This window comes from Salarias fasciatus (assembly GCF_902148845.1).
Source record: "Salarias fasciatus chromosome 7 unlocalized genomic scaffold, fSalaFa1.1 super_scaffold_4, whole genome shotgun sequence".
NCBI classification, from domain to species: domain Eukaryota; kingdom Metazoa; phylum Chordata; class Actinopteri; order Blenniiformes; family Blenniidae; genus Salarias; species Salarias fasciatus.
Window position 1 is genome coordinate 10,083,867 of NW_021941229.1, and position 27,423 is coordinate 10,111,289.

The window sequence follows — 27,423 nt, forward strand, 5'->3', positions numbered from 1 at the left end:
TCGTGTCCTAAGTTATGCTGAGAGTTATGGAGCACTAGCTATTGCTTTAAATAATAGGGAACATTAAGATGAATACTTTTGAAAATGCAGTTTAAGATTGTTTTCACCTGTGGCCAAGGCATTTCTCCACAACAGCATGGAATAAGATTTAGATTTTTTTAAGAAGTAATTTATTAACTGACAGCCACTATTGCACAGAGTCAAAGTCATGCTGTAAAGAAACAATATCAGAGAGGATTGGTTCAGAGCAGTAAATAACTGTATCATCAGCATATAAATGAATATCACAGCTTGAGCAGCAAAGTGGCATGTCATTAATAAAGATGGAAAACAGTAAGGGCCCAAGAGAGGAGCCTTGAGGAATGCCTTTGTCAGTGCTTGTAAAATTTGACAGACTGCCCCTATAGGAAACACACGACGATGGCGACGATGATGGAGGTAAGAGTTAAACCATAAAAGAGATGATCTACAGAGGCCAATGGCCTGCAATAAAATGATTCAAATAAGAAAATTGATGAAATTAGAAAATTACCAATGGCGCAAGAAATCACCTTTTGGGTTATGGGATATTCAGAAATGTGAAAATAAAAAAAAACTGCAAAAAAAAAAACAAAAAACAACTCAAGAACACGCTCCACAAACGTGTGTATCAGTGAGCTTTGGTTGTTTCTCAGGTTGCAGTTTTTGCATCCTAAAGTGTCTAAGTGCCACAACTTCACAGGTCTGAGGAGAAATTAGAATTAATGAATGAATTGAATATCTGGCTAAAATATTTTGTTACATTTCTCTGTCTTACATTAGAGGCTTTACAAACAGATAAATGGATATGAAATCATCATGTTCAGAGAGGGAAACATTTCATTAATTTGGTTTATTGAATATGGCATCTGCTTTTGTGTTCCTTTACTATGTAGAATTGGCAATGTGGGAGCCCCAAAAAGTAGCTTGCATGAGTAGATGGCCAAAGGCAACCTCCAGAGAGTCATGACTCCCTCTGTTATTTCTTATTGTTGTGTTTGCATGTGTGTGTGATTTCACTACTAAATGATGGCCCTGTCATGTTAAGTACATTGTTTCAAGTGCTTCTTCTGTTTAACACTATTTCTGTGTAAATGGAGTACGAGAACCCAAAAGGATTGGATATCAAATTTTAGAGATCCAGCACCTCATGTGGAAACTGCAAACTTTTGCAAATATTTTTGGATATTCTTTAAAACTCTTTCATCAATTTTATTTGTTCATTCTGTTGCTGTCTTTCACTATGAACACAAGATGTGTGAATGTACACATAGAAACATGCCCTCACAATGTGTGTCATTGTCTTATTTTTAAAATCTGAATAACCTCCAATCCTCTCATCAGGTCCTGTTGCTCAGGAGTCCAGAGCAGATCCAACAGATGACTCAGTCTAAAATCATTATACCAAGAGTGTCAATAATTGTGCAAAAAGGCAGCTGTTTACAATTTCCTCAGTGGTATTGTGTCATGTTATAAAGAAGCCTGTTTCACTTTGCCTGGTTGTAAAAGTTCACTTTTGCTTTGTTCTGCAAGCACATCTGGACAACAGTGACTCAGCTCAGTGTCTATTCAAAAGTCACAGCGTGAATAAAAAGTACAAATACCATGTTTTGTGCTGCAGAGGACCTAAACTGATCTCATTAAATGTAAATCTCTCTCTCCTGTCTTGTCTGCGCTCGTTGCCCAGCACCTCGTATCATCACGCTGTTAGAGACAGTGGATGTACTGCTGGATCACAACGCCACCTTCATCTGCGAGGTGGAGTCCCGCCCTCCGGCTGAGATCACCTGGACCAAGAACAACCACCAAATCATGTAAATTTACATTATGACTGTTTTATGGTTCACTTCAAAAGACTTCTTGGTGTATTTTTTTTTTCTTTCAACTACAAAGAAAAACAATTTCTGTTGGCTAAATTGCAAATGACGAATGAGGAGCATTTCAACTAAAAGCACAGAAGATTTAATCACTCTTGCTCTTTTGGGGTCTGATTACATGACAACGCTACTCTACAATGGAACTTTATCATATCATTACAAAAACAAACAGCAGCAACCACTAGTGGCCCCACATCAAAACTACACTGTTTTCAGCTTTTCTGCTGTTTTCTGTGCAAACTTTTCTAAAACAAAAATGCAAAAATAATGCATTTTCAATTGATATGTTGTTGTTCAAACAGTCCACCTTACTACCCCCATCCCGGAATGACGGCCGTCAACATGATGAAGGTCATTATTATCTCCCACATGACATCTTTCTTGCTTTGTATCATCCTCGTCCCACCAGGTACTATGACTCCAGGTATCTTACAAGAGAGCACGGTCAGATGCTGATCATCCCTCACGTTCGAGAGTCTGATAATGGAGAATACTGCTGCGTTGCCAATAATGGCATCGGAGAGCCTGCAAAGAGCTGCGGAGCTCTTCAACTGAAGATGAGTATGTGTGCTTTCTCCCAAGTTTAAATGGACGACGAGAGTTGAAATTAGCCCAGGTCTTTAATCAAAAGGAATGAAAAGTGTGTGAGTAACACTTTTCCATCAGTCACCATGTAATGACTGTACCCTGTCTGGTCTTTCTGTCCATCAGAGCCACAGATCAAACGGCATCCGACCAACGTAACCCTTCTGATCGAATCCAAAGCAGTGTTGCCCTGCGTGACCCTGGGAAATCCTAAACCTGACATCACATGGCTCAAAGATGATGAGCTCATCAAGGTGCGCTTTTCTAACAAACAAAAAACAAAACCAGCAGAGTGAAATTTCCTAAGAATCCCAGCAGATAAACAGCATCTTTAAAAAAGAAGTCGGATCTCTTGCAGATCAGTGACCGCGTCACCATTCTTGACTACGGCGCATTAAAAATCCACAACATCCAGAAGGAGGATGCAGGACAGTACCGCTGCGTGGCCAGGAATAGTTTTGGTCTGGCCTTCTCCAAACCTGTCACCATAGAGGTACAGGGTATGTCATTTCATCCACTTTCATTTTTCAAAGGTTGTTATTTAAAACCCAGAGATGTTGGTTATACGGTGAGTACATGTGGTCAGCAGCCTGTACTCATTGTGTCTGTGTGTGTTTTGTGTGAGCGCAGCTCCGTCACGGATCCTGCGGGTTCCAAAGGAGAAGAGAGTAGCGTACGGCAGCCAGGTTTCCCTGGAGTGCAACGCCACAGGAAATCCAATCCCGACCATTACTTGGCTGGAAAATGGGAATACCGTGAGTGCTTTTGTCGAGTGTGTGTTTGCATGTTTGACAAATGCTGAATGTTTCTCATCGAGCTCATTGTATGGTGATTGTTTACCAAATTCAGAATCACTTCCCCATGTGTGTTCCTGGCCCCAGTCAACAGCTTTGGGTACATGTGATCTCAATGTGCATATTCTTAACTGAAGAATTCTTTGGCTCTAATGTGAGTCAACACCGCCAGCATAAAATACATTTTAGCACGTGGCTAAAATTGTGACACATTGTCAGCTGCAGGGAGATATAATCTGAAAGCAGTCACAAGATAGTTTGGAAAGGCAGCATGCAATACTCAGTGGGAAAATAATCAATTTAAAGGGCAAAATGCTGATTTTCGAATTGATTTACTGACTTGAAATAATTTCTTTTGCCCAAAAAAATCGTATCTTCCATGAACTCCTGAGGTAAATTGCAGTTTATTGACAGAGAACAACTTTACACTATCTCAGTTATCAGATGCTGTTATTGGTATGATTTCAATCAGATGTTCCAGATTTGGAAAAAATAATAAAAACACATTAAATGACTGACATGAGACACCTGATTGGGCCTGATTGACTAATATTCTTTTTAATACATCCTATATTGCATGCTCATGTGTTTTGCAGGTACTTTTGTAAACATTGTAAACATTGTATAACATATGACAGAATTTCACAGTAAAACCAAATATGTTCTACAGTCGAGTTCATTGATAAACTGAAGCTCGTATAGGCTCAATATTGCCTCAGTATTTTTGCAAACAGGTCCTTTACTGGATGTTTTCAGAACTTCTTTGTGCAGCCTCAGCAGTTTAGTATCAATCTCCCAACAATCTCTAATGTTGCACCTCTGATAGATTTATCATTTAGTGTATGGTTCACACAGAACAACATGTATTCTTGTCGGGTGAATTTATTGTCGTGTTTTTGCTCTTTTTCACACGTGACTTCCTGCCTTCAACATGAAGCCAAATGAGCTTTAGCAAAAGGCAAAAATAGAGACGTGGACACTTATTAGCAACGTAAATCGAGTACAGCGTGATGTATTTACAAGAAATGACCTGCTTATCCCTGTCTATGACTGTATCTCACACACACACACACACACACACACACACAGACAAACGATTGTCAGTGGGATCAGTGGTATAAACAGCAAAGGAATTCTCATTATGGCCACAGAGGATTGAAGAGATTACACTGCAGCTAACCAGCAGTGCTCATTGTCCCCAGCTTAAACTGTCCTGTTTTCTCAAAGGAGAGAGGCGACTGGGATGGAAACACCTTGCTAGCCTCACATTCTTTAGTTTTAAGGGTTCTGAAAGCTTACTGGAACCCAGAATGCCTCAAATGCTCCATAATACTTAGGAAGAATGTTTAATGACAGCTTTTATTCTCTGAGACGGCCCACATTTCTTACACATGCTTCAGCGGTCGACATACTACACCACATAATGTCTGGGTATTTAATCGTCTTAGGTGCTAGCTACAATGTGATTACAGGCCCATGCAGCTTGTAAATGTTGTGTGTGTGCGTGCGTGCATGTGTGTGTGTGATTAAAATGACGGTGGGAGCTGATTTTCTGGCAGCCTGTTGGGGTCATTAGTTCCAGTGAGGCTGGACGTCCTAAAACAGGCCGCGTCACACATCCTTCAAATATAGATGAAGTCACACATCAGCACCTTGACCAGCTCACAGACCCCACTGCAGAGCCTCACGTATATCATTTATATATGCAAGTGTGAATGTAGACTAAAAACAACACTGAAATATTATCGGGCAACATTTACATTGTGTAAATAGCCTAGAAGGACTGAATATCCTCAGTGATTAATGGTTCAGTCCTTGACAGTGACTTTATATAGCTATGCAGCAGTTTTATCAATCGTACATGTCGACTTTGTGATTATTAGGGATGAAGCTCATGAAGTATGTCAGGTATGTAAGGTGCTTGGTGTCTTGGAAAGCTTACTGAAAATGTTCCAGTCTCGGGTGTCTCTGTGTAGACAGTAAAAAAAAGCTACTTTTCTGAAACGCTGCTGCACATGTGAGAGTAGATGGACAATAACAAGAGTGGCAGTCTCCAGATTGGCATTGCTCCCAGCTCATATTCTCCTGGAACTTTGTAGTTTTGTAGCTGAAAGTCACTGATGATGTCAATTCAACTTTTTCAACTCTCCATACGAAAGTCCATGTGTGCGCCATTGTTAGTGTTTATAGTCTATTGTCCTCTGCTCATATATGTGTTTGGGTTCGTGACAAAAGAAAACAAACATCCTTTCCAGCACCTCTGTAATTTCCATGTAAACATCATTTAAAATGAAAGTCTGTGTAAACACAAACCTTTCCAAAACAAAAACTCAAAAATGAAGCATACTCACGTTGAAGCGTCATGTAAATAGACCTTCAGAGGTTAACACTTTAATACAGCATGGTGCTATTTGATCCTTAGACTTACATGATCAATAATAAAGTCAGTGTGTGTCACTGTATGTGAAAAATTGGCCAACACTTGGTGAATAACGCTTTGGAGTTTGTAATGAACGCAAACATGTTGCTTTTTTTTTTAATTATACCAATTATTATTTATTCGAACGATATGGAGGACACTATTGGAATGTATTATTCATAGTCATTTATGAATTTAAACAGGCTTTACTTGCATTTTCAAATTGTTTTTAAGTCTGATATTACAATCCTCAAATGTATATTATCACTGTAAATGCTGTCTATGAAATTATTTTGAAGAAAAACTTTGTTGGCATTTACTACAGCTATCAGCGAGAATATACACGTAGAGTAAAGCTCTCCTGTACTATTTCACTGATTTAACAAAGTAAAAAGGAGGAGGAACAGAAGAAGTGTACATCATTAACAAACACTCGGACATCTTGACTTCAATAATTTGGATAATGTTAAGACCTTCATTAAAATCAATAGCCAACAACATATTAGCATTTTATAGCTGTTTTCACATGTACACAGAAAGTTAGCAACATGCTAAAGGTAACAGTGTGACTTTTGCTTATGGTGAATATCGTGACCTATTCAAATTCATCTTTACTTATATATCTAAATTTCATAATGAACATAAGCTGTGAGTTTTAATATTTGGCCAAGACATGGGAAATTATTTTTGAGATCAGACCTAATTATGTGGCGTGGGTAAAGTGCTAAGATTGATCGACTTTGGTATAAGTAAACTGAATTGAAAACTGAAAGGTTATGCCAGTAAAGCTGTGTTGAATATAAAGAAAAGTAACAAATGTGTGCTCCCTCCCTCAGATTTCAGGTGCATCAGTGGAGGAGACCCTGGTGGGCGAGGTGGTTTTGTCCATCCTTAAAGTAACGGCGACCAAGCCGGCCCTGTACACCTGTCTGGCCTCCAACAGACACAACGCCGGCGCCAACACGGTCAAAGCCACTGCAAGGGTCACCATAGAAGGTTTGGATTTTGATTTCATGCTGGGATGAATGCGAAACATCACACGAGTTAAAAGCTGCCGTTGTCTGCGTTCCCTTGTCTGCTTCCCCTGCCCGGCGTTATGCTAGCTGTCAGTTGTGTCGATGTGGTTTCAGCTGTGAGTTGTTGCCCCCATTTGGCCGACCCTCCCACCCACTCACACCCTGACCACAGCCACCTCAGACACACCGCTCCCTGACCACACACATGCTCTCCCTCCACCTCACAGCCAGCTATGAACTGCACGGACAAGCAATATGCTAGTTTTCCCTTTCATGCTGAGACTTCCTCTCATATTTGGGCTCTGTTCAGTTTATCTCTTGCCCTTCTTTTCTCCCCTTGTTCTTCTTGCACTCTGCCGACCGGCCTCCTCTGGATACTGCCACTTTCCCATAGAATGGAGGTAAGAAAAACACCGTACTTTATTTCTTCACTGAACACTTTTATGCATGTTGTATTTTCATGACAGTAATCTTACCGTCCTGGAGCAGTGACAGCTCGTTTTAACTCGTTTCACCCTCTTTAAATCACTATAATGTCACCAGAAAATCGCCTGCCACTAATATATTTTCTTGGGCACCATAACCATCGAAGAGCAGTTGCTGGGGTCTGCTCAGTGCAACACGCCGTCTGGCTGCGCCAATAAATGTCACCGTGACGAGAGGGAGCCGCTCTCTCAATCACACATGTGGTGCGAGTTGGATTTGAACCTTTCTGAACCGCGGCTCGCCGCTTTCACTACATCTGGACTATGTAACTGCAGAGAGAGCGAAGGAAGGAGACATTAGATGTAAAGGAAGGAGGAAAAAGGAGATGCAAGATGAAAACTGGCGTTTCTTCATGTGAAGAAACGTAAATAGACGGGAGATTTCAGGTCAAACAGACTGAGTACAAAGGAACAACGTGTTCTACAAAACTGATGAACGACAGCAGTTTGAATGCCAAACATCCAGACACCACAGAAAATGCGATATGTGATTTATCGTCCCTACGGGGGATGTTTGGGAAGCAATTCTAACTGTGTCGGGAAGGAGTCTGCATATTGAATATCATGATGAGACCATTCATCCATTCATCTTCTGCACTGCTTCATCCAGCTGCGGGTCAGAGGGAGCTGGAGCCGACGGCAGGTTAGACACTGAACAGGTCGCAGGGGCCAATGCAGGCGATCACTCACACATTTAGAGTCATCGGCTGATCTGAAATGCATGTTTTTAGACTGTGACTGTGGAGAAAGAAAAAAAATGTGCACAGAGAAAACAGATGAGACCCCAATTCACGGGACGTATGTTTACTGTCAGACAAACATGTGGACCCCGACATCCTGCATACCCCTCAAATAGTCCAACTACAGGACTCCCCATGATGCCACACCGTGAACCAAATCAAGACAAATATTGAACTTTTCATTGTCATTAGATGAAGAAAGGTGAACCTTTACATTGATTACAAGATCCTAATTCTTTTTTAAATTGGTAAACAGCAAAACTAGCTGCAGTAGGGATTCCATCAAGGGAAACATTCCATCTGCACTTAAGTTGAAATCAGAACTTATCACTTCACGTTTAAACTGAGTCAACAGTTATTAATGCACACATAAGAAATAAATTTGGTTCCCAGTGAGAAGATCCAACATGTCACTTCAGTTTTTATAACTTTATCCTGTCACAGAGATTTTTTCCCTCCTCTCACATCAATATAATGGAACGTACATCTCATGTCCCACGTCGTCCCTGTGTTTCACCAAACTCATTCGGCATAAGTGAACAAACTTTGTGGAGTTGGTCGGCTCACATTGCAAGGCATTATCCCCACCTTCTGTTAAGGAGTGTGAATATAATGCTGCATTGTGACCCACTAAAACAAATTGGTGTTGGACTTTGAGACCATCCAGCCATCGCTCTTTACTCACTGACTCCCTTATACTTCTTGTATTTTAAAGCGGACAGACAGCCGATGATATGTCATGTCTTAAAAAAAGGATCTAGAAAAAAGAGAAATTGAACATGTTTCCTTCAAGTCCCAGGAGGTTTTAACAACTTTAGGTATGAATAAACGTGCATGGGATCCTCCACGCCAAGGTATAATAGCAAGGAATATACATGTAATGCCATGCTGTACCACAAGGTGGTGCTGTGATTTGATCAAGTCTTCCTTTGGGCAAACAAGAAAAATTAATTTGCAATTTCTGACTCGACTCAACACTGCCCTCCTGAGTCCACAAGTAGCGTTACCTAGTCTCTACAATTTGCAGCTTTAATAGTTAGATTTGAGCACAACTTGTCAACTCGTGACCACATCTGGACGATCAAAACGCTGAGAAGAAAGAGAGAAAATGAAGACAAGGTGGACCTGATGGATTTACAGGTGGCCTTTAAGTTTGACTGTTTGGCTCGAACCTCACCGAGAGACGACATCTGGACTCTGTAAGTGTTGCAATATGAAGAGGCAGCAGGAAGACTGGGATGAAAACTGTAATATACTCAGTTAGGAAAACCACCACGGGAGACGAACAGAGAAAAAGCCTTGGGTTTTTTGGGTTTTTTTTTTTTTTTTTTTTTTCCGAGCATGGATAATGCAGATAAGAGCCGGACGTCAGGCGGGAGAACAGAGGGAGTCTGGAGCAGAGATGGGCAGCTTTAGTACGTATGACTGAGCTGTTCAGTCGGCTGCGGAGCCAGCAGGGAAGCCAAACGGAGAGGATGTAATTTCACATGAGCTTTCCACAACCTGTTCCACCGTCAACATCTGGATGGCGTTAGAGGAGATATTTCAAGTGAAAGATCACTTCGCAAACCCCACGTATTCACCAAAGACCAGCAGAAACAGAGACATGCTTCAGGCCAGGAAACACTCCTTACAGTTTTCCTTTCTTTGTATCTTAGATCAAAAACAGGTAATATTATGGAACGGAAGGGGAAAAAAAGACCAGAAGGGTGTAAAGAGTATGAATTGTCAAATGTATTCTAAAATATCATTCAGCTAATGCAATAAGACGATTGGATTAGGACGCAAAAATAGCTTTAAAACTAGCTTCCCATGGTGTGGTATCTATTCACATCACAAGATAGGTGCTGTGAGTGGGTGTCCAACATGAAACCGACGACCCCGAAGTGGACCACCAGAAGATTAAATCCAGTCTGTGGGATTAAGTTGCAAAGAAGACAAACTAGCTGACTAGTCATTACTATTCAAGTAGCACAAACATAAAAGCCACTGTGACGGTGGAGTTTTTGAAAAACAACAAAGCAAAGAACACTGAAATATTATGCAGCCAGAGAATTGATAGAGTGTTGCCCATTCCTTTCAAGTCACTTTAACAGAAAAAACCCAACAATTCCACAGAATCAAGCATAAACAATGAAAAGAGCACAGCGGAACTCCCTTTTATCAGGACTTAATCCAGAACAACCTGGATCATTGGTGCAGAAGTTCTGCTGTTCCGGTTTGGGTTAGGAGACAGAAAAACAGAAAAGGTTCAGACAGAGAGACCACAATGAGTTTGACACTCCTGCTCTACTTTCTCATTTGTCTTTTGAGCAAATAAACAAACAACAAAAAAGCCTGAGGGGCAAACACTGAACAACTACTAACCAATAGCAAACTACTAAAACGGTCATGTCTTAGACTGAATTTATGGTGATTAATATCTCTGTCCTCGTCATTCTTTGTTGGAGCAGTAGTATCTTGATCTAACAGGCTTATTTGATCAAATGTAAATGAATAATAAAACCTTTGTATAGAACACTCAGACCTGCTTCTTTCAACAGGCTCTACAAGGGCGTGGCGGGTTACTGCAGCGCGTATCGCGGAGACGTTTGCCGCACGGTTCTGCGCGACGACTCGCTGGTGTTCTTCAACTCTTCCCACTTGGACCCCGAGGACATGCAGGAGTACCTGGTGCAGAGCTGGTGGGCCGAGCTGGAGGGGCTCAGCGGGCTGTGCAGCCCTGCGGTGCGCTCTCTGCTCTGCCACTCGTCTTTCCCAGACTGCAACCCCTCAGGTCTGGGACCTGCGCCTAAACCTGTCTGCAGGTAGTGGAGTCCTCCTCCGTCTTCAGGGCTCCGGATCACTGAGGTGCAGACTTAACGTCGCCTGTTGCTGTTCCTCAGAGAGCACTGCTTAGCGGTGAAGGAGCTGTACTGCCATAAGGAGTGGCTGCTTCTGGAAGGCAGCGCCTCCATCCAGCCGGGTTTCTTCAGCTCCATCGCTGGATCCCACACCTCCAAATCCCTGCTGCCCAACTGTCAGGCCTTACCAAGCCTTCAGACCGACCCCGGGGCTTGTACCTACGTTCCTTTTGTGGGTAAGATCAGAGCTGAGAGAGACAGTCTGGAGTCATTCACAAAGTAGGCTCTCAGTTTGTAAGAATGAAAATGAGTACATTTTAAGTTCATGTCATCATGAAGCATACCCTGAAATTCCTAAAAACACACATATACAGCTGTTGCTTTCAGCCTTTTGCATGTTTTTAGAATATTGCCCTGACCGCATGGCTTTTAGGCTAATGCTAGCCTTCATGGGAGCATCACACATGTCTTAGTGTTGCATTATGTCTGCGACTCTTAACAAATGTGTTAGACATTCAATACTCTCTTAGCAATTATTAAAATCTGCTTGGTAGTTCGGCGGGCCGAATTGCACCCCCTTGCAGGCTGGTTTTGGCCCACGGGCGTTACGTTTGATGCCTGATTGAAATAAAGTCAGTGACAGAAGTAAGGGTAACAAGAGTTAACTCTGCTTTATCCTGTTATGAAAGGTTTAAATGTCTATTGGAGGTTGAATTTTTAGTATCATTAGTATTCATTATAATAATTAGAACTAATTTTGGGGGGGAATGTTCTTGCAGTATCGCCATGTTTTGACCTTTTTTTTTTTTTTTACATTCCACTGTGACTTCCTCAGTGTATGGCAAACCTAAATATAACATTTGAGTACACTTCTACAGCTTGGTAAAGTAAATTGGTGCAAAATGTTTTTTTTTTCTGCCGGAGAAACTAATACATCAAGGTATATTTGGTCACTTGTGTAGATTTCTGTTTCATTGCTCTGTTATGAAGCAGCCCGCAGGCTGCAACGTTGAAAGAAAAAAAGCAGTTCTGAGGCAGTAAATGGAGCGTACTGTATGTAAAGGAAAAGCAGGATTTGGCTCAGTGCAGAAACTTGTGTGTGCTGAAGGCCAAATAAAGCCTGGCCCGCTACACAGCAGGTCACCGACGCTCATGAGGTCATTGATCTAAACTCAGCCAAAATACACAACCGCAGGTGTGTGTGCGTGTGTGTGTGTGTGGTGTGTATGTGTGTGTTTGGCATGATAGTCTGTAATATAATTCTAAGTGCACTGAACTGACCTCAGTACTGTTGATTTTTGTTTTGTTGAAATAACTCAGTGTCTTCTGTTATTTCCTCCTGTTATTGGCTGTGTTAACAGTCTCTTTTCCTAAATTTCAGACATCAAGAAAGATCAAATCACAAGTAAGAGTCCTCACACAGAAGTAAATCACTCCACTTGCTAGAAATAAGATGGTAATCCAGCAGTGACTCGGTTTTCAGCAACTTGTTACAATGGCAGAGGACAGTTCTACCAAGGCACAGTGAACGTGACCAGATCTGAGATTCAGTGTCAGCCATGGGACCAGCAGGTATGGTGGACTGCGTTTTGTGTGTGTGTGTGTGTGTGTGTGTGTCACTAAAGCTCGATGTACAAATACAAACAATGTGATTAACTAAATATCACAACTTAAGACAGTACAAATATCAAGAACAGCTTTTAGACATGTTAAAAAACATAACAGTGCAGTTTGGTCTCAATGTGCAAAACTCAGGCAAGAGTTTACGTGTACTCCACAAGTAGCTGCACAAAACTAAATCATCAAGTTACTTCCACTTTCTGTGCTTGTACCTTGAAGGGAAGCACACAAACACACACACACACACACACACACCTACTCACACACACACCTACTCACACTCACACACTCCCCGTGGCCCAAGAGATCCTTTGTTTTCATGGCTTTGCTCTGTGAGAGGGTCTGTTTGGGTGCGCTGTTGCTACTCTCCTGTGCAGTGTGTGTGTGTGTGTGTGTGTGTGTGTGTGTGTGTGTGTGTGTGTGTGTGTGCCAGGTCAGCAGAGAGGGAGGGGCTCATAATGTCACATCCTGCCTCTGGAAGCAATTAGCTTTCACACGCATATGCTCCACAGACTGAATTACACTCAGACATACACACACACACACACACACACACACACACACACACACACACACACACACACACACACACACACACACACACACTTTTAAAAATGTAACATTTGCTCACGCCGCACATACGTCCTCTTAATTGTGATCGACCTAATGCTATTCACAAATGTGAGCTCGTTCACGCTTCTTTTCTCTTCACACGGTGTTGGCTAACACTCACAGCTCACAAATGAATTGTTTGGTGTGTGTGTGTGTGTGTGTGTGTGTGTGTGTTTTCCCTATTAGCTATTTTTCACACACACCCAAAACCATGTGTGTATTAGATCACAAATTACATACAAACATGAATCCTGTCTTTCAACAGGCTCTCTCAATGCAGGAGTTCTCACACAGTGGGTCACTTATTTTCAGCTTCTTTGTGTTCCATCTGAAAAACATACTCAGTGGGAGTGTGTGTGTGTGTATGCAGTACATCTTAAATCACTCTTTGCAATCCATTTTAAATCCCTTACTCTTCTTCACATTTTTTTTTAAACAATCAAATTGCATTAATGTATCTGTGCAGGAGGTTGCTGATGGTATTTGCAATTTTTATGTGATTGTTTTGGCTTAAAGTTAAATTTGCTCGTCAGCAGCTAAGGTGAAATGTGTTTTCTGATTGTGCCAGATTCATTGGAAAACACTTGAAATGTCTTCACATGTAAAAACGCAGGTACGGTTTGCTGAAAGATGGATTCAAGTTGCCAGTGGAACAGGAGCTCATTTAATTGGAGCGCCAAAAAAAAAAAAGAAAAAAGAAAAAAGAAAACAACCAAAAATCCCAAATCACTAAATCTTGGAGATCACAGGAAGTAATGCCTAGACACTGAAAGCAACCCGCGAATACAGACGAACTAGCAACCACAACACATAAGGAGAGCCGGCGTGGGCTTCTCAGGCACCCTGGGCAAGCCCGACACGAGCGGCCCGTGGGCGGGGGGGGGGGGGGGGGGGGGGGGGGGGGTAGGGGTAGAGACAATCGGCAACAGTTGTCGAGAGGCGCAAGCGAGCAAACCAAGCTCAAACGGCCGTCACAGTGGCGCACCTTGGGCGGTGCGCCTCACGGCCTCATCAAGCACCCCCCTATGGCTCGGCACCCTGGGCAAGTGCCCCGGATGCCCAGCCTAATCGCCGGCCCTGCACATAAGATGTCTGAGCTAAACCACAGCCACCTGGTGAAACACACCAGGGGAGGAACAGCAATCAGACACAGGGAGGAGAAATCAAGGAGTCTGAAACAAGCGAACGTCAGAATCACAAGATTAACACAAGAAACAAAGCAGCAAATTAAAGTGACAAGTTTTTAGCCCCAGTCCAGAGAGAAACACAGTAACACATCAGGTTTTATATTAGTGTTAATTTCAAACAATAAGTTTAGTGATATCACTAAATGTTTTGCTGAAGAGATTTAACAGGCTTGTTTGTGGCCTCTGAACTAAACTGAGTGTGACACAGTCGGTGTAGTGTGCAGACTGCCAAGCAAGCAGAGGTTTGTGTTTCCAAAGAGCAGAGACAGAAAATAAAAAAGAAAAAACGTTGTGTGTGTGGATAGGATGGATGACAATTTTCATTTAAATTGAGATCTGTGTCTAATCAGCAGCATCATGTTGCATGTGAGCCACTTGAAGGCATGAGGAGATTTGTTTTCCTGGAATAGTAGTAAATATGCAACGTTTGTGCAATGATGAGTTTTTGAAGGTTTGATCAGTACCAGGGGAGGAATTTAGTGTCCTGGGGGGTGATTAAGAACCTCCAGGGTTTCTTCTCTTTTCAAATGAGTCACACCAACAATTTGAGAATCGAGTCAAGAACAGATGTTTTAATCAAGATAACATGTTTAATTAGCCACAGTTTATTAAAGCAAAATGTGCCAGGAACAGCTGCCCTGAGTGGATGAGCAGAGACCAAAGGACTGATTTCCTTTGCCACCATGGGGAATAATGCACGTATTGTTTCCAGAACCCTCTCTGAACCATATGTGTGTGATTGCCTCATTTTGAATTACAACACTTTCCATCAGTTTCTGTACTTTGTCCTTCATACACTATAGGAAACTTGAGGAAAAGCTGCTCATATTTTCCCTGCTCCGTCTGCATTCTTTAAACCTACAACTCAAACTCATTCATCGGGGCTATTGACTCATCCTTCACTTTCTGCATTTCAGAAACAAGATATGTTTTGATTTAATGTAAAAAAAAAAAAAAACGATGTAAAATATTCAGCAGGCAAGCAGGAAATGAGCACAGGCTTCCATACTCGATATGTAAAGATCACGTTTCGGCATCCTGTCGACGCACGTGTCACATGAGGAGTGTGTGATCCCTCACGTTTTAATGCTGACTCATAGAAGTCACAGTTTGATTCAGGCTCATGGCAGAAATGTGGAAAACATTACAAACGAGGTGAGGATACTATGAAGGGCTTCGTCATCCTGATGGCATGTTTAACGACTCAGGCAGACAACTGCTGCTTTCAAGAAGTCGGAGAAATATGCCACAGGAAGGCCGTCGCACTGAAATACACTTTGGCATCAATTCAGATAAACTGTGATGAATAACACTTGACTCATTTGGTCGTCGACCTATGAAGGAATTCCTGAATCCTCCTATTGTGAGAAGATGATGTTGCCTTATAAAGGCATTATGGATTATTTGTTAAGTCCTATGATGGAAAAACAATAACATCAGTCGTTAAATCATCAGTAATGTTGATGAATAGATGGGATTTTGTAAAAGTTGTTGGATTATTTCAGGAGGCCATGTTAAGTCGCCACATTAGTCATTCTGGTATGAAGACTTGTTGTTTTTAACATTCCAGGCACTATTTACAAATCAGCCCTGCGAGCAGCTGTCTGGACCCGTTTAGCCACAGCAGCGCGTGTCGACGGCGGCTTTTTCAAGCCATGTCTTCATGTCTCCTGGGATCAATTTGACCATGGGTCCTTTGATGATTACAGCTCCAGTCAGTAAAATACAGCAGATGTTCAATATTTAAGTTGGCAGTTTAGTCCGCAGAAGCAAAAGCAAAATCTTTAATGTCCCACAAAAGGATATTTTATGGCCTCTGACTAATAATCCATAGCCCCGTGGTGGGCCCAAGACAAAGCATTAAATACATGATTTAAGTGATTTGAATGATTTTTTTTTGAAGCACCAATCTTTAGATTCTACCTTTTTTTGAATGAGTGTCTTTTCTGTTTTCATTGAAAAACTGAAGTAACAGAAAACTCTCAGCAAAACCACTTCTTCAAAAGGAAATTGTCTTCGCCCATCTTATCGTGGATGGTTTTCTGGAAGTCTTTTGGGTCACTTTATTTGGGGAAACTTCAGCAAAAGTCACTTCTTGCTAATTACTCTTTCTATTTTAGATTCCCCACCAGCACCGCCTGTCTGTAGAGGTCATTCCAGAGTTGAGGGACTCTGAAAACTACTGCAGGAACCCGGGAGGAATCAGCGAGAAGCCCTGGTGTTACACCACCAACCCCAACATCCGCTGGGAGTACTGTGCCGTGCCCCTGTGTGGGGAGACGTTCACGGCATCAGGTACGGTTTTTCCACCGCGTCCAGCACCGTGTAAACTTCAGCAGCTGGACGTGTGAGCGGACTCGTGATGTTCCCACGTCTGTTTCTGTCAGCGGTGAAGCCGGAGTCGGCGGGCCCTCGTCAGACTCCACGTCTCCCGCCCACAACCACCGTGTCGTCCCCAGCTTACTCCATGTCCGTCATCGTGATCGTCCTGGCCGCGCTCGCAGCCTCGGTCTTCCTGGCCGTCGTCGTCCTCGCCTGCCGCAGACGGAGGAAGCAGTGGAGGAATCGGAAGAGGTGAAGAACGGCGCGGCGCTTTATTCCTCGCCTTCTGCTCGCCATGTCACTTCACCGCCTGCTGTGGTTTTCCCTTTGAAAGAGCGATGGAGACCCCGACGCTGAGCGCTCTTCCGTCTGAGCTCCTGCTGGATCGACTCCACCCCAACCCCATGTACCAGCGCGTCCCCCTGCTGCTGAACTCAAAGCTGCTGGCCCTGGAGTATCCCCGCAACAACATCCAATACGTCAGAGATATTGGGGAGGGAGCCTTTGGGAGAGTTTTCCAAGCCAGGTGAGGAGGAGGACGAGGAGGGAAATGTAGGATGTAGACCCACATGGGAGGAAGAGTCCCCCCCCCCCCCACCCGAAACAGATCTGGAACTGCATTGTGCTTCTCTAACCCCTAACTCTCACGCCACACATGCTTCATCCCACGCCACCGAGTTATTTTTGGTCCATTGCTGGACTTTTCTATTTTTCACATGTGGCATAAGCCAGGGCTCTGCAACCTGTGGCTCCGAGGCCACATGTGGCGCCTCCGCAGTGACCCCCGAAGCCTCCATCCAGTCCTCGATCCTGGATATAAACAGCTTAAAAAAATGGAATGAAGATGAAAAAAATGGATAAAATCGATAAAAACTGTATAAAAAGTGAAGCTCTTAAAATTTTTAAAACGACGACGAGAACAGCCAACAAAATAAAGCTTAAAAAAGCCTAAAATTTCTGTTAAAGCAAACATTGCTAAGAGTCATTTTGAAAGACAAAGAACTACAATTGTATGATTTACTAAAAACAACATGTGTCTAAAATGTCGAAACAACAACAACAACAAAACCTTAAATAGGCCAATAAAGCTTAAACTAGAAAAAGCAAAAGCAGTAGTCAATTAAGCAAAAAGCTTAATTGATTGACTAAAAGGGGGAAAATGTAAACTTGTACTAAACAAAAAAAAAAAAAATCATAAATTTCACCTAGTTTATAGTTTTTGAATAAATAGCAACACGATTGTCGGCATTTATTTTTTTGAAAGGTTAAAAATGTTATTTTGCTTCACATAAGGTTATCTGTTGTCTCTTTTGGTCACAAAAGTTGCAAAATCTGGCTCCACTGGAGCTTTCCATCGCCCCCTCAGAAGGACGTCTGCTTCGCACTTTAAAACAAAATGAGACAAATGAGAAAACAAGAGGTTAGAAGGCCTTAAATTCATATTTAACAACGAAGCGTGATGATAGTTGATGTGACGGCCTGACATGATGGTTTGAGGACGAGGTGACGGAGTGAGACGGAAAGGAGGACAGCATTTCTCAACAAGGTCGTTCTGAGAACTGCTGCGTCATTCACGAAGTCACAAGCAAGAGGTGCTACAGGTGTCACTTTCCCTGCACTGTTCACAGCAGGACACGAGTATCTCAAACTAATCTCTTTGATGGAATTGAACCGCGTCGCATTTTGTTTCTGAAATATCACAAATCCGTCAACGGCAGCTTTGCTCTTTCACTCACTGAAACAAACCACAGCTCCTGCAGGGAAACATGCATGTTCTCACCGCTGAAGAGACTGGATGTAGATATTTTTCTAACCTTGTCAGAATCTGTATTTTTTTGGATTTCACTCTCCCACACGGAATTCCTCTCACTCTTGTGGCGTCGCTGATCGCTTGTCTGTGTTTGACCCACACGACTTTAACAGAAAGCCAGGAAGGCCTTCGAAGGGGAGTTTTCCTTTTCAAAACAACGATGAGGGACTTTCATTGAGACGTTCAACACGATGACATCCAATTATTTTAACATGACGACAGCAATGAACCCAATGCTCGTGCGTCTTGAGCAGCAATTATCATCTTTCGTTCTTTCCATCATGGAACCTGAACACGACACAGATCTGGCATCACTAAGTAGAACACAACAGACAGATGATAGCCTGCTCACACGGCTATAAGAGCTTGTGGCATTTTAACAGTAGCACCTAAGTTGTGTGACTAATCAAATCTGAGAGATCAGATTTGATGTCCTTGAGGCTTGCTGGTAATCCCCTCAGTGACAATTAGAATGGTGCAGTATATGGGACACCCCTGGGAATACAACACATTCACACACATATCTTATAAATCTGCTCATTTGGGTTAAATTTGTACATAGAATGAGATTTGTCAATGCGTACAAAGATATTCATAGTTGAGAAATGTACATGAAATAGTCATTTTCAGTATCAAATGGTGAAAAACATAATGAAAACAATAAAAAAAAGATTGATCTGTTAAGTTTATATGTGGCGTGTATCACATTGTAGTCTTTTCCAAACGTTTTTATTGAAGTCTTTTAAAGCGCAGCCCAGCGTTCCTGTCTGAAGTCTCCCTGTGTGAAAGGGTTTAATAAAACCTTCCTGCTAAACTGTGACCAAAAACACCAATTACTTAACACTTAGGCCTCAAACTGAAAGCGTTGGCAATTTGAAGCCACTTTTTGGAAATCAGAGACTGGCCCGAATGTCGTCACATTCGAACCACATCCTTTCTCTGAAGCTTTTATTGGTCTTTACCGACAGCGGAGGAGACTCACTGACACACAAACTCCAAGCCGCTTCCTGCAGCCATAACCTGTCAAAGGTGCAGATAAATATACATCCTCAGTTAACACACACGCAAGCACACACACACACACACACACACACACAAACGAGTACATCACCTCTTAACTGACAGATGGGCTTCAGTCTGTAGATGTCAATGTATTTGTCTCCAAGTGGCTGAGCGTTTCCATCTGTGTCTTCAGTGTGTATGTCGAGCGGTTTTGTGCGTCCACAGTATATTTATATGAATCTTCACTGAGAAACAGCATGTTGACTTTAGTTTGCCCCCCATTTGAGACAAAACAGGATGTGAGCATTTTTATATGTTGCACGCACATTTCCTCCAAGTAACTGATGTTTGTGGTCCACTTTTACAGGTTTCTGGGCTCCTCGTTTCTGTTCTCAGGGGCATTTTAAAACACGATTGTGCAATGTTTTGATATTGTTGTGCAGATTTTTTTTTTTTGTTGCCGTCCTGAGTAACCTGTGTGCGTGTCGGCTACAGAGCGCCGGCCCTGCTGCCCATGGAGTCTTTCACCATGGTGGCGGTGAAGATGCTGAAGGAAGAAGCCTCGGCCGACATGCAGAACGACTTCCAGCGGGAGGCGGCGCTCATGGCCGAGTTCGACCATCCCAACATCGTCCGACTGCTCGGTTGGTTTTGTTTCCGTGTGTGCGATGACGAGTGGAAGAGTGCGGACTGAGAGATTTCCAAAGCGGCTGAGTGTCATCACAGCTGGATTTCACATCAGATAACTGCTGGAACTCAGCATTCGCTCCAGGGAGAACGAGAGAGCAAGAGCAGATATTGAAACGAAAAGGAGGCGTTGAGGAGACACGGAGAGGGCAGGTCGTACATGAGAAAAGAATATAAACAGTCAGAAAGTCCTCCAAAACATTATTCATTCATCCTAAATCATCTCTTACTTAAAATCTATTGGACTTGGAAAAGTGGTGCTCGGTCCAAATCACAAGGTGCACACAGTGGCTGGATGTCCTTCCTGGCTTTGGGAATATTTTCCATCCTCTGCTTTTCTCTTGAGGAGTTTCCCACGATCCCTGTTCAGAACAGAAACAGTTTGTGGGAAAACTGAAGTGACATCAAGGAAAGTATAGAGCTTTTAAATTTATATTACTTCATTTATCTTTATTAATTAAGTTTGCACTATGCTGAATTTAATAACTTCATTAAGGCCCAAACAGAAGCAACAAACTGGAGAAGTTTGGTTAATTTTCAGTTGTAAATTTCAAGTGAATCTATAGGATGACTGCACCGTTCACTCAGAGAGCCATCGAAGAAAACTGCATTCCTAAGAGTTACTAAATGGCCAACATAATGGTTTTCAAAAGTTTGTAAACTTGCTGTCACTCTTGTCTGAGCTTCTTCAGAGGTAAATGTTGAACCTGTGTAAGTTTGATTTGATATAAAGAATGGATTAAGTCTTCATTCAAGGTGATGCAAGGAGAACCATTTTCCCCAGTTCACTGATTTCAGTGATTCCTTTCGAAGTAATGACCTCCCACAGAAAAAAAAGATACATTATGTTCACTTTGACACATGTTCACATATGCTTTATTGTTGTCTGCGTAGCTATTTCTGATGATTTATGATGGTGGACTCATTGCTGCTGAAAACGTCCAGTTGGGAGTGCTCACATGTCAGCAAGTTTACGTCATGAAAATCTGCAGGGTTAAAAAGAATTATGTCGTCATCAGCATCATAAATCAAAACATGGATGAAATACTTTTGATGTCAGTATTATTGATCGATGTTGCTTCTACATGTATGAAAACGTGTTTATTTTGAGTGTGGTGAAACTAGTTTCTGGGTGTAATTCTGGAACATCCCAGTTACTTAGAACAAAAAAAAATCTTTGTTCACATTACTTTTTCTCAAATAAATAAGGAAATTAAAAAAATATAGGTAATAGTAATAATAATAATAATAATAATAATAATAATAATAATAATAATCACATTGTTAGAAAGGCTGACATAATCAAACTCTAACTTCTTTAAATTAAAGCTTCCACACTAACTTTTGTATATTAAGCATTTAGTATTCGAGATATTAGTCCTTGATTATGTGGCTTTGACTACAGCAGTTCTGATTAGGTTTTCTTATTTATTTCTTACTTCTTTAATATAAACCTGCAGCACATCCAGAGTCTGACTGTTCATAAACAAGTGCCACTTGACAACTAATGTGTCTTTGTCACCCCTAGAAGAGCAATTATCATCTATTCAAGTTTATCTCGGCTCGTGCATCATCTCTTATCTGAATGGCTCATATCCAAATATATTTCCTGGAAGATGCTGAGAGACACAAACAAGCTCTTTAATGTGACGTGGCCAGAGAGTAAACAGAGCCCCCAGTCATTGGTTATGATGAAAGAAATGGACATTTACAGCTCCACACGTTGAGAAATGTCTTCTCACAGCTCCAGGAAAAAGTGTTCTTTTCTGTTTTTTCTGTTTTTGATGTGGGTCGTCTGAAGAGAGACGTACACAGCAAACTGCAGCACATGAAACCAGAGTTGATTAGATTACTTCCTTAACCTCTAATTACCCTCAAGACTAATAATACACTGCAAATCATGGCAGAAAATATATGCGTCCTCCGTTACATTAATGTGTCAAATTTAGAGACGCCACATGTCCGTATGTCTTTACTGTGAGCAGGATGAGGCCTCTGTCTTCCGTATATTTAGCGATGGAGAGAAACATTTTAATCCAGCTTCTGACCTTCAGCCAAGGTTGCTACTGTTGAAATATGACTTGTTTTTGAGCGTGGGCGTGTGCGCACACACACGCACGCACGGTAGCGGTAATCAGAGCCGGTCCTCTGGGGAGCTGTCCCACTCAGTGACCCGCAGGACAGGAACTAACTGAACATGACCTCCACGCCCGCTCTTCAGCTTGATAGTCAGCAGTTTGTCTTCTGTGCAAAGGCAGCCTGCAGCTACACTTTTCTAACATTTGTTGAGCTATCAGAGTATTTTGGCTGATCATGCCTCAGTTCTTTAATCCACAGACACACCTGCAATCCACCTGAGTCAATCAGAAAGTGCTCAGTAAAGTAGGTAATCTAGGTAATTGAATTGGGAGATGTAGGAATTCAGCCGAGCTTAAAAAATGACTGCTTGGCCTGAGATGAGTTTGAAGTCAAACAGACGTTTTTAGAGCACATTGCAGTTCTCAGTTATTCTAATGTGTGCAGGTTATGATATTAATCATCATGTGTGCCATGACGTGCGGTAGCCAGTCATCTGTTTTCATAATGGAGCAGCCAGTTGCATCAGGTGGTTTGTGGGTAATGTGGCTCTTTACAGCCCTCACGACAACAGGACTCATACTTCACATACAAAGTTCATTCTGCACAATCCTGCGTCTAACAATGGAAACAAAGAGCAGGCTCCTGGTTGTCCTTCTGACCTCTTTGAATTTTAGAGCCGGGACTTTTCCCAGTGAGTGGAGACTGCTATGTAGGAGAGATGCATCTCAAATGTTTTTCAGTTCAGGAATAAGTGAGGCAGCCTGAGCTGCAGAGACAAGACAAGACAAGACTGTTCTTCCTGGGCTGTGGTGGTCTGTGGCTGAAGGATCTGTTCTCAGCTCCCACCGGCCCATGCAGTGTGTGAGAACAGTTTCCTATGAGCTTTTCAAGCACCTCTTCTCATCCACAAAGTCCAAGCAACAGCCCAGCACAGTGCAGTATTTTGTTCCATATCACCCTTGAGCAATCTCTGCTTTGTAGTGCAAGTCCCAGGAGAGCAGAGTGAGGTTTTGTTCAGGAGACAACTGTGTCGTGATCTTCTGCCCTCACTGGAATTCCTCACTGGAAAAGAAACTGAACTCCTGTAGTGTTAATGCCTTTACTGAATGCCAGGTGGGATGAATCGGGCATCTACAGGCGATGCAGGGCGTTCCACACTGTGTCCCTAAAAGCATTTAAAGGAGTGCATATATAAACACGCAGTCATGCTTTTAGAAAGGCAAATAAGTAGGAAATGAACTAAAAATTCAACTTTACCAACAGGCTGGTTCACACAACGATTTCATTTGATTCATTAACATTTTATGGTGTGTTTATTCCTCCTGGTCTGATGGAAGAAATACTACATTTAAACCATTAATCTTCAAACAAAAGCTGTCATCCAAATGAAGATTGTCAGATTTTGACATTCTAGGACTCAGTCTTTGTGTTTTTATCAGACAGAAATACAGACATGCCCAGAAAACACAAGAAAAGCAGTGTGTTTACATAAAGCACTACTAAAGTCAGACCGTCTCGAGGATTTATTTAAGAGTGTGCACACATCACTGATGGTTCAGTCTGTGTTTATGTCTGCGCCTGATATTTGTTTACCTTTTACAGTGAATGAGCTCATTATGTGTCTCTGTGGAAGAAGAATACTGTTTATGTAGCACCTTTTATTGATGTCACCAATATGTTTATGTGGATTAATATTTACGTTTGGCCCCTCAGTACTCTGGGAAAATTGCGGGTCCAAGTTAAGTTTCGGTATTTAAAACACATCGTTAAAAAAGAGGAGCAGGTGGGCAACAGTTCTCTGAACAACTTTCGAAATTTCTAGGAATTGAGGTGACTGGTTGTTTTAACTATTAGAGATAAGTTAAATGTCTCATACAAAATCCTCAAGTAAACGAGGTCCTAATGCTTTGCGCGTCAGATATTTGAAGTAAATTTAGGGATCAGTTTACACGACAGCTTTGCATGTGAAAATGCATATTTTTTTGTTTTCATTTCAGAAATGTTTGGGATTTTTATAGCAACGTTTTAAAAATGATGAAAAAAGTTCCTGTTTGGGAGCCGTTTTCTAAAAGTTGCATTTTAATTGGCTCCAAAGATAAAAGTTTTACATTTTTACTCGAAAATAACCAGTAAACAGGGATTTTTTAGTGTAGCAGAAGGTCAAAAGAAAACACAACCATGAGTTGAGGGATCAAAGTGAAGTCTTCTTTGGACCATTAAATGAAGTGTAATCTTCCATGTGCCCTCTCACTGCAGGTGTGTGTGCGGTGGGTAAACCCATGTGCCTGATGTTTGAGTACATGGCCCACGGCGACCTCAACGAGTTCCTGCGTCGCAGATCCCCGACCCAGTCGGTGCGCACCCTCAGCAGGGCCAGCCTCTCCGGGCGCAGCTTCTCCTCCGAGATGGAGGCGGGCGCCCTCTCCTGCCTGGAGCAGCTGTCCATTTCCAAGCAGATCGCCGCGGGGATGGCTTACCTGTCGGAGCGCAAGTTCGTCCACCGCGACCTCGCCACGCGCAACTGCCTGGTCGGGGAGGAGATGGTGGTGAAGATCGCCGACTTCGGCCTCTCCAGGAACATCTACTCGGCCGACTACTACAAAGCCAACGAAAACGACGCCATCCCCATTAGGTGGATGCCGCCGGAGTCGATTTTCTACAACCGCTACACCACCGAATCGGACGTGTGGGCCTACGGCGTGGTGTTGTGGGAGATTTTCTCCCATGGGATGCAGCCCTATTACGGAATGGGTCACGAAGAGGTGATTTACTATGTGAGGGACGGTCACATTCTCTCGAGCCCCGAGAACTGTCCACTGGAGCTGTACAACCTGATGAGGCTCTGCTGGAGCACACACCCGTCAGACAGGCCCAGCTTCAGCAGCATACACCGCATCCTGGAGCGCATGCACGAGAACAGACTGAGCATGAGCGCTGAGCCAGAGGCGGAGGGCTAGCTAACCTCGACATGTGTCCAGCCGGTGAAATGAAGTCAGTCCCAACACTGAGACGAACACTCAGTACAAGACTCAGATAGTTGGGTGACGTCAGTCTCTCTGCTTGTCCAGGTTGGTTTTCAGTGGAGATCGTCTGGTACTGACCGTATACCTGGATTCAGAAATTAACCTAGTCTTGCTTTCAGTTTAGAAAATACTAACTGAGTGGATAAAACTGTCTGACTGACCCCTGACCACTGAAACTTAAAAAACGGGAGTTGCCCTTTAACTCCAGAGAATTTGAATCCCAATTGTGTGGACGTGCCTTCATACTTTTATCAAACAGATGTCTGCTAAACCTTGTTCTTCAAATGTATTTGTGTGTTTTTTATCATTTTACTACGATTTATGCTTTGAAGCTGCATTTAGTAAATTTAGCAGGGCAGTGGTTTGGGGTAAGTTCTTCCACTCAACGTATCAGACATTGTACGTTTTAAGACCTCTAGTAAATTCCACTGTGGCACACAATCACTTTAAGCCAAGACTGGTGGTTATTTAATAGATATAAGTTGCTATTCCATTTCTGGGCATTCTCTATTTACTTCTATCACCTTTTCTTTACCTTGTTTGTCATCTTTGTTGTTGATCTGTGTTTGACAGCGGCCATTTTCATAAAATCTTCCTCATTCATCTGAAAGTCTCTTAAACTGAATAAATTATGATTACGCAGAACCTTGTGACAGGCATCTATTCTTATGCTTGAAAAGAGGCTTTTCAAAGAGTGAAAAATGCCCCAAACGTGCATAGAAATTCACGTTCTGAGAGACTAAATATACTCTCTTGTTACTCTTACTGAGTTATGTCAGTGTATTCTTTTTTTCTCTTCTTAACTGTGCAAAGTCAGATGTGGGAAGTGGGTTTACTTCAATAAACTGTTACACCTACACACTATATGCATAAATGACCTTTAAAAATCTGTCATTATCAACTGAGATTACAGTTGTCACAACTGAGGCTTGATTTTTTTCAAAAATGTGGTGTGATGTTAAGATTTTGTTCTTTGCTACATTACACCAGTGGTCAAACTGTTTCCCATGAAGTATGATACTGTATGTCTTTGTATTGCTTGCAAATAAACATGATTATTCAACACTTTGCTATGCAGAATTGGCTAAGAATAGTTTGATGTACATGAACGGTAATAGTTTCATATTTTATAGCATATTTTTAAGAAAAAAAAAACAAAACAAAACATCGACCTCCCTTAGACTTCAGGTATTTCTGTCTGTCTTATCTCATTCTTTTTGCAAGTTCCTCTCTGTTTATTCAATCAAGTGCAGCAAGTCTTCCACCATATGGACGCTGTAGTGTTGGTTCTCACCACAGGAGGCACCGGAGGGGGCAACCTGCTGCAGAAAACTGCTGAGCTTGACTGGAAAAAGATACGTCTGCTTTCATTTATTTTGGTTTATATGGCTTTGTCCCGTGGCCTGCTTTTGCATCCTGTGTGTGAGTGTGTTGTGTGTTCTGGGGGATGCCCGCCCGGTATAAACAGTTTAGAGTGAGGAGTATGGCGTTTGGGACTCGGACCGGTCGTCCCTCTTGTCTCTCGTCTAAACTGTGGCTCTGACTCTTCCACTCCTGCTTCATCCTCTCTTCTCACTTTCATTTCCATCCAGAAGGAGTTCAGTTGTGTCTGTTCTACCTCGTTCTTTTGTTCTTTCTCTCTCTCTCTCTCAGTGCGCGCTGCATTCCTGCACATGATTCGTAATATACTTCAGCTGTAGAACAATCCAGACGACTCCAGTTATCTGATCCACATTTGCTTTAAACTTAAGGTAAATGATATTTCAAAATGTGTTCATACTTTCTAAATGAAAGTGTTTGCTTTTTTTAAGCAGCTGTCAATACAAAATAGTTTTCAAGCTCTTTCATCATTCTCCTAAAAGAGTTTCTACAACATCATCCAATATCAACAACATCAAGATGTTTTCACCAAGATCTCCAGTGTCAGTGTTTTCTCACTTTAAAGTTATATTAAATATCTCGTTTCGAAATCACTTTATAATCATATTTTTTTGTTTGAATTGGATATTGATGAAACAAAGCAATCATTCTGAAGCCTGAGTGGATTTTCTAAGTAAAATGTCATTATAATATAATTTAATAAGTAAAACAGGATAAATATTTGCAAAGTTTGCTTAAGTAACTGCTTAGATAAAACCATGGCTTCACTGTGGTGAACATAACGCAGCAGCTCATCTTTTCGTTGTCACAGTGTCACAGTGTGTTTATGAACCTTTTCTGTGTATTAATATAGTAATTTATGACTAAAAGATTTGCTTTGAAATAACATGTTCCTACTTCCTAATATTGAACCATCTATTATTT

The 27,423-nt window shown here is 42.1% G+C and overlaps 1 protein-coding gene across 1 annotated transcript in view; it reads left to right on the forward strand.

The window, feature by feature from the left end:
- musk (muscle, skeletal, receptor tyrosine kinase) overlaps positions 1 to 25,408 on the forward strand; it is a 32,446-nt gene extending 7,038 nt beyond the window's left edge. Inside the window, exons 2-17 of the mRNA XM_030085603.1 lie at positions 1,706 to 1,832; positions 2,305 to 2,456; positions 2,607 to 2,734; positions 2,839 to 2,980; positions 3,111 to 3,235; positions 6,530 to 6,689; positions 7,104 to 7,110; positions 10,478 to 10,741; positions 10,820 to 11,013; positions 12,159 to 12,182; positions 12,261 to 12,349; positions 16,317 to 16,491; positions 16,584 to 16,770; positions 16,853 to 17,044; positions 19,826 to 19,974; positions 24,353 to 25,408. Coding sequence (XP_029941463.1) covers positions 1,706 to 1,832; positions 2,305 to 2,456; positions 2,607 to 2,734; positions 2,839 to 2,980; positions 3,111 to 3,235; positions 6,530 to 6,689; positions 7,104 to 7,110; positions 10,478 to 10,741; positions 10,820 to 11,013; positions 12,159 to 12,182; positions 12,261 to 12,349; positions 16,317 to 16,491; positions 16,584 to 16,770; positions 16,853 to 17,044; positions 19,826 to 19,974; positions 24,353 to 25,053 — 2,816 coding nt within the window. The 3' untranslated portion in view covers positions 25,054 to 25,408. The remainder of the gene's footprint in view (positions 1 to 1,705; positions 1,833 to 2,304; positions 2,457 to 2,606; positions 2,735 to 2,838; positions 2,981 to 3,110; positions 3,236 to 6,529; positions 6,690 to 7,103; positions 7,111 to 10,477; positions 10,742 to 10,819; positions 11,014 to 12,158; positions 12,183 to 12,260; positions 12,350 to 16,316; positions 16,492 to 16,583; positions 16,771 to 16,852; positions 17,045 to 19,825; positions 19,975 to 24,352) is intronic.
- The last annotated feature ends 2,015 nt before the right edge of the window (positions 25,409 to 27,423 follow it).